We start from the raw sequence: 7,448 nt of genomic DNA, 5'->3' as shown, positions 1-7,448 counted from the left end.
GTGTCATTGCACACATTGCTTGCTTGTTGTTTTCTCCTCAATGGAAGCAGACAGGCATTAGGAAATTATCTTTACTGCAGTTAAAAAGTCAAGATTACAAAGACAACATCTGAAGGTATTTCTGTCTTACATTCATTATTTGCATTCTGTACATTTCAATTCAACTAGCTTTAAAAAAAAAAATGCAATACAAAGCCTTTTCTGTTCACTTGATGGTGATGTTAATGATACTGATGTCTTCGTAGGGCTTGTCCGTTTTTGGATTAACTTTCATGTTGGAGATCCTCTGGACAACCTCCATTCCCTTCGTGCTCCTCCCAAACACCGTGTGCTTATTGTCCAGCCAGGGCTACAAAGAAACAGGTTACACTCTTAATGCAACATCCACTGCAGCGATTCAAGTAACTGTTCCATTTAAATGCTGCTCTCTCTGAACCCTGTTCTAAGAGGCTCCAGGTCAGCCTCATCTTACAGGTCAGCCAAAACCAACTGAGTCAAACTGATGAACCTCCCTTCAGTTCATTGTACAAATCGAGACCGTATAATTTTTGGGGTTTGTGTCATGGATATGTTGTTTATTGGGTAATTTGATATGATTTTGTATATTCAGAGTACTTTTAGGGTATTACTTTTAATACTGCCCTGCATTTCAGTGTTGCGGTGTTAGCATGTGAAAGCTTTGAAGCTCAAGATTTCAAAACTATTCAGAATGAAGATAGAACCTGATAATTCTAAGATCACAAAATGTTTACTCCAGCCTATTTCTCTTGCTCAGAAGAAAATGTAGTACAAATCTCTCTCTCTCACACTCACACACACACACACACACACACACACACACACACACACACACACACACACACACACACACACACACACACACAGGTAATAAAAGGGTGCTCTTACAGTAGGGACGACAGTGATGAAGAACTGGGAGCCGTTGGTTCCAGGGCCACCGTTGGCCATGCTGAGCGTGTAGGGGCGGTCGTGCCTCAGCGTAGCATGGAACTCGTCCTCAAATTCTCCGCCCCAGATGCTCTCCCCACCCATCCCTGTTCCAGTGGGGTCCCCCGTCTGGATCATGAAGCCCTGTGTGGGGGGGGACACAGGTATCCTTCAGCCCAGCCCACTGGGGTCTCCAAAAACAGCTTTAAAAGAACTGTACTCAATCGCACACTGGAGCAGCATTTCTCTGGGAACGCTGGACACCTTACCTTGATGACACGATGGAAAATGTGACTGTTGAAATAGCCGTTCCTGCTGTGAACGCAGAAGTTCTCCACCGTTTTTGGACATCTGGAGGGAAATAATGCATTAAGACCTCTATACATGCACTGTGAATCATGCTCCTGGGAAAAACAATTATCACATTTTAAAAAAAAAAGTATTTTCTATAAACGGCCTTTCAGCCTTTAGAATCACTGGTGTGGCTTTGCTGCAGGCAACGTACTCGACAGGGAAGAGCTTGATGTGGATGTCTCCCATGGTGGTGTGGATGATGGCGCTGTCTGAGACCCTCTTCGGGCCCTCTGCCTGTGTGGCAGCCATGACCTCCTCCTTGGACGGTTTCTCGTTGAAGATGTCCCTGTCCGAGTCGGCACTCTTGGTGTCTTCAGGTTCCCTCCTGGTGAACTGTGATTAACAGAACAGCAGAGGACATGAGGGAAAATAGATTAAAATGAGCTAGACTGGTTTACATTTACATTTACATTTTAGTCATTTGGCAGACGCTTTTAATCCAAAGCGACTTACAAGTGCATAGGTTCTACCATAAGTCAAAGCATCACATCCAGAACTAGCAAAATACACATGAAATGAAATGCTGTTCTAAACATAGTTGTCATCATAAGTGCATTTTTTTTTTTTTGGGGGGGGGGGGGGGGGGGGTAAGACAAGGATAGGGATATCAGAAAGGAGGGGCAGGGGAAATCAGGAGGGAGGACTAAGGTAGAGTTTGAAAAGGTGGGTTTTGAGTCTGTGTCGAAATAGGGGGAGGGATTCTGCTGTTCTGACAGTGGTAGGCAAGTCATTCCACCACTGAGGAACCAGAACGGAATGACCATCACACAACCATTTTTTACAATGTGCAATGCAAAATTAAATTAATTTCATGAGCAAAGATTTTATAAATTGTAAATTATTTTCATTTATTTAAAAAAAACAAAAAAAAACCATTACAATTAATGGCAGTGTTTTGCTACAAAGAGGTAGTGGCAGTGCATCACCACTGCTGAACTTCTGGTGCTGCTGCTAGATTTCTTTTAAAGCTATGTTTAGATGCAAATGGCTCAGTATAACATTCTTAGAACAAACGGGCCATCATTACGCCCCTCTCTTAATGTTCTCTCCCCTGAGTGTTAGCCAGCCAGCTAACGTTAATCAAATCACATCGTCTGCTTTCGGTATACACGCAGCTAGCTAGGGTAGTCACCATGTTTGCTGAAGTTACTGTATGTAGGCTTATCATATCAAAGCAACCAGAAAACAAATGGTTGTGTGATGGTCATATTTATTCGGTTGTAGAACATTCTTACTAACTGTTGAAAAGACAGACCTGACCACCAGTCAGCTCAGCCCAGCCCACGTCACCCTACTCTTCATCGCCATCCACTGGCTGCCTATTGCAGCACGCGTCTGCTTTAAGGCACAAGTGTTGACATTCCAGGCTGCTAAGGGGATTGTCCCGCTGTACATCCAGACTGTACTACATCCAGACTCATTTCTCCCTACTCCCCAGCAAGAGTCCCCTCATTACGAGCACCAGGTGGTCGGACTGCAAGTTCACACCTGTTCGCTGTTCAGGTTCCTCAGTGGTGGAATGAACTGCCTACCATGGTCAGAACATCAGAATCCCTCACCATATTTTGACGCAGGCCGAAGACACCTTCTTAGACTGTACCTTAGTCCTCCCTCCCGAGTTGTGGCCACAAAATGCTTGGTAGTGTAGAATTACTACGGTAATGATATTATAAATCTATTACATTGATTATACATCATTATACAAAATGTGGACAAAATTCAAAACACATTTCACGTTGTGTACACAAAATGCAAAGCACATTTAACTTTTCATTCAGAAAATGCAGCACCACTTTAGACACATCCACGTGCGTCTCACCAAGTAGAAGCGATTCTTCTTGAAGGCCGTGCAGAAGATGACGGGGTCGGGTTCGCTGCTCTGCAGGGCTGGGTTGTCCGAGGCCTTCATCTCAATGGTGGTGGCGGCTTGGGCAGCCTTGGCGATGCCCTGGAATAAACTCAGCTGCACGACGCGGATGTTCTCCTGCTTTCCCAGGATCCGAACGCATCTGTGAGAGGGGGCATGAGGAACAGGTCTCAACACACGCTCACAATCCTCCCACTTGTAATGACCCAACATTGACTGACAGGCTTCAAGGAAAGATCTGGAGCAAGCTGACCCAGTCAGACCATGAGCAGGAGGTCACCAAAATCAGTCACCAGTACAAGAAAGTTTGAGAGACAGTTTATTTTTTCATCAGAGGCCATGCTAGGAAGATTCATAGGTAGGAAATTGCGTGTGCGTGTTGATTAAATATATTCAAAAAATCGAAATGGATTAGATCTAAATGGCAACTTCCAGTGGTTTCTTTACACCAAATTAATTCTCAAAAGAGTTCAGCTGGCTCGGTGAAGCGAAACGTCAATCTCTATGCTGGCGATTGCACGGCTTCCACGATTCCATGGATGCCATCTGAGGGTACCTGTTGGTTTCCACATTGATGACCTTAATGCCCAGCATGGTCCCGTAGAGGACAAAGTGTCCCGTCTCGTCGAAGATGATGTTTGTCAGCCGAATGCCGTCCACCTTCTCCAGCTCCCTCTCCACGGCCATCCTGCGGCCAAACTCCATGTCGGGGAGCTGCTGTCGCATCTGCTGCAGCTCTGTGAACATCTGAGAGGGAGAAAAGGGCTCAGAATCACCCGAGTCACACAAATACTGCGCTGGAGCATGACCTAAATGGTGCGAATACAACAGCTTTAGTGTTTAACGGAGGTATTGTGTGACCAACTCCACTCAGGACGACGGACTGCCAATCGAGCAATTGTGCAAGTAGATTTTCATGGCGTAGATTTAAGGAAATTAATGGGAGCCAATGGTTGTCTGGATGGTAGGAAAAATGAATTTAACTAAAGCTGTTGTATGCTTTGAAAATTGGTTTGCAGCAATGTAACGTAGGCTACACAAAATGTATAGCATAGTGTGCTTTATCAAACATCCAAGTGTGGTCCTTTAAGTTTCACAATATGCGGACAGACCCAGCTAGAAAAGAAAAGGCAATGCGTCTACTTCACTCTGCAATTAGACATTCATATTAAGTGAATGTTAGTAGTCAAAATGCAACTATTTGCATAGCAGTGCACAAAGTGTGTGCCTACCTCAAAACTGCCTCATGAGCACAAATGAATGCCACCCCCCTCCCATCAGAAGTCAGTTAAAAGAAAGTCTATCGGCTACATTTTCCTCATTATCACAGCAACATATATCAGCTTCTAAAAACAAATAGAGAAGAAATTCCGAAGGAATTATTAGTATAAAACATTATTTATGCTTTGCCAAACATTGTATTCATATTCAGAAAAATCCAGAGTTTAAATGCAATCACAATGGCTGCCTCCCCCCCAAGCAAGGCAATGGTTCAGTGGGGTGTGTGCATAGAGCTATCCAGAGTAAGAACTTACAGTCAACGACTCATCAAACACTCTCATCAGCTTCCCGGTCAGGAATCTGAAAATCCTCACTTTGCGGTCCGAGGCAATGGTGGCCATTTTCTTGCCGTCAGGCGAAAATGCCAGACTGGTGGGATAGGTTTTGCATTTGGCAAATTCGTACAAGTCTGTGTCAGTCTTAAATTCCCAGGAAACTTGTCTGGGGAACTTGAATTCACTGGGGAGGCCAGTCCAATACTCCAGCATGCCTGCTTTGTCAGCGGAGACGATGACCCGGAAACGTGGGTTCAGACGGATTTGGGAGAGGGGGGAGGAGTGCAACTTGTCGAATGTGTGGAGTGTCGCGTTGTCTCCGCGGCCGTCATACACGAAGATCTTCCCTGTAGATTTTTCCGAGCAGGCCACGGTGGAGATGGCATCGCCTGGATTGTAGATCCATTCACACTGGCCAGGATGGAAGCTGCGTCACAAGAAAGAAATATAAATCTTTTTTTTTTTTATGTAAACACAAGGCCCACTGAAATTACCCCCATAATTTATTGGTCTTGGTGCATTTAGTGATATAGGTGGTCACAAACGTTCATATTCACACTCCATTTGATATGAAGCTACTAGGAGCACATTGAGTGCTTATTTATATTTGAAGATAATCTTGTAGTTGCGGCTACCTACAGACGGCCAACAATGTTGTCTGACATGGTAATATTGAGCTACACATCACACCTAATTTTAAAGATGCTTTTTGGATTTTAGAGGTGGTTTTCACAACAAGCAAGTCATCATATTTTAATATAAGGTGGGAAGGTTTACCCAACACCACAAATGAAAACCAGCTTACAAAAAATACATTTTAGAATGCAAAGACCTTGAATTCATATTGATACAAAAATGCCATCAAATAAGATGAAAAAATACAGGATGACACTTAAAATTCTGATTTTGTAAAAACAGGGTAAAAACAGAACTCTCCAGAGCAAGTGACACTGCTTTACCCCAGCTTGAGCATGTTGATCATGTCAAAATTGACCACATCGAACACTTTCATGGCCTGGTCATCCCCAACAGAGCAGAACAGAGCACCCTCCGCACTGACTGCAATGCACTCAACCACACCTGAGGGACAGAGCACACAGACACAACATCCATCAACGTCTCCACAAATCTCCTTCTGATTGTAAATTAAAACATTTAAACACACACACACACACACACACACACACACACACACACACACACACACGCGCACACACAAACAAACAAAAGACACACCTAGATGGCTGCGAAAGTGTTTCACGAACTCAATTCCCTCCTCCTCCTTTTTCTTCCAGAATTTGACATGGCCATCTTGACTGGCTGTGATGATGAAGTCAGTTCTGTAAGGTTGGATGAACATTAACAGAAAATTAAACATTTCAACAGAAAGAAAACTGGAAATGCTTGCAAGCCAAAGGGTCACCTTTTCCTTGATATGGAAAATTGACAATATCAATATCCCTTGAAATTTCATGGTAATGCGAATAATAATCAGTTTTTTTTTCCTATCCCAATTAACCAAGCAGGTGGAGTTCTAGAATTACCCAGTCTGACAGATAGAATTTTAAGAAATTGTCAAATTCAGAGAAAACCAGTCCCATGACTGTAGACGGTTAAGCGATATAACGGACTAATGGTGAAATAAAACGTTATGCACCGCATTGTGAAGGAAAATATCCTTGTATCGCTTAGACTACAAAAAACAGGACTTACTTTGAACAGACAATATAAGTAATGACGTCTCTGTGCATGTAGCTCCGTTCATACATGGCTGCAGAGGGAAGATTATCCAGGTACACGCGCTCATAGTCCAGCACTGTCGGAAATGTTAATAAGACAAAAATGTATTCAGCCAACGTGAAAGTAACTAGGTAGCTAGCAAAGAAATAAAGTTTTGTCTATAATTGATACATTATTTTTCAAAAGCAGTCTACCTACAACAAATAGATAGACAACTTGGCTGAGTTTAACGGTTAGAAGCAAACTAATCTGCTACGACTCGCGAGCTCTCCAATCCATGCAAACAAATATGCGTTAGCTAGCTAGCTAACAAAACGTTCAGTTAACTGTAAAATGATGACAATGTTTACAGTCTTGCGTTGTCTGTGACTATCCGTGTGTTATCCCGTTACACTGTTTAGTATTTAGTAGCCAACTACATTAGCATTGATTAAATGATGCATGCTTGTAGGTACGCTTGGGGTAACTATTACGTGCTAGTCTACCTAACGTTAACTGGTTATTTAGATACCAAAATTACAATTCTTGGATACAAGTACTTGTTTTAACCTTTTCTTTTCTTTTGATGTGTCGCCTCATTGGGCATCGGACCAACCCATTCCTCGTCTCCAGCATCACCACCGTTTTCTTCATCAACATCCAATTTTCTCTTCAGCTCTGCACTACTTGTTTCAGACGCCATGATTTCCAGTTTTGAACTTTGACTGATGGGGAGAGCCGCTTTTACGTACACGACGCCTATTGGTCCTCTCGCACATCAATAAGATAGGCGGGATTTGACCAATATTTTGAACGTGGGAGCAGGTTAATTTAGGGGCTCAAAACGCTTTCCATTGGACTCCATTCAGGTTTGATAGCAAATTAAAATTGATGTTCAATCTATGCTAAAAAAAATTTTTTATACAGAGACAGGCGTTTTAATTTCCCAAAAATGCTCGGATGTTATCTTTGCATATCTTATTCCTTGCAACTGCAAGCGTTTTGCA

The 7,448-nt window shown here is 43.0% G+C and overlaps 1 protein-coding gene across 1 annotated transcript; it reads right to left on the bottom strand.

Moving 5' to 3' along the window:
• Positions 1 to 57: 57 nt before the first annotated feature.
• On the bottom strand, positions 58 to 7,192 carry ppwd1 (peptidylprolyl isomerase domain and WD repeat containing 1). Its single transcript, XM_061262506.1, has 11 exons — positions 7,012 to 7,192; positions 6,436 to 6,538; positions 5,959 to 6,062; positions 5,682 to 5,802; positions 4,702 to 5,149; positions 3,723 to 3,913; positions 3,119 to 3,308; positions 1,451 to 1,632; positions 1,215 to 1,296; positions 907 to 1,089; positions 58 to 349 (listed from the first exon to the last, which is right to left on the bottom strand). Exons 1-11 carry the CDS (start codon positions 7,142 to 7,144, stop codon positions 206 to 208), a joined length of 1,881 nt encoding a protein of 626 aa, XP_061118490.1. The 5' UTR covers positions 7,145 to 7,192; the 3' UTR covers positions 58 to 205.
• Positions 7,193 to 7,448: the final 256 nt, after the last annotated feature.

Source organism: Conger conger, chromosome 12 (assembly GCF_963514075.1).
Source record: "Conger conger chromosome 12, fConCon1.1, whole genome shotgun sequence".
NCBI classification, from domain to species: Eukaryota; Metazoa; Chordata; class Actinopteri; order Anguilliformes; family Congridae; genus Conger; species Conger conger.
The sequence above is the reverse complement of the archived record's forward strand: the minus strand, read 5'-3'. Positions and strand labels throughout refer to the sequence as shown.

Coding starts and splice junctions, on each gene's coding strand:
- ppwd1 (XM_061262506.1), bottom strand. CDS start 7,144: ATGGCGTCTGAAACAAGTAGTGCAGAGCTGAAGAGAAAATTGGATGTT. Junction 6,063..6,435: donor ACTTATATTGTCTGTTCAAA/GTAAGTCCTGTT, acceptor CCAACCTTACAG/AACTGACTTCATCATCACAG. Junction 1,633..3,118: donor AGAAGAATCGCTTCTACTTG/GTGAGACGCACG, acceptor TGTTAATCACAG/TTCACCAGGAGGGAACCTGA.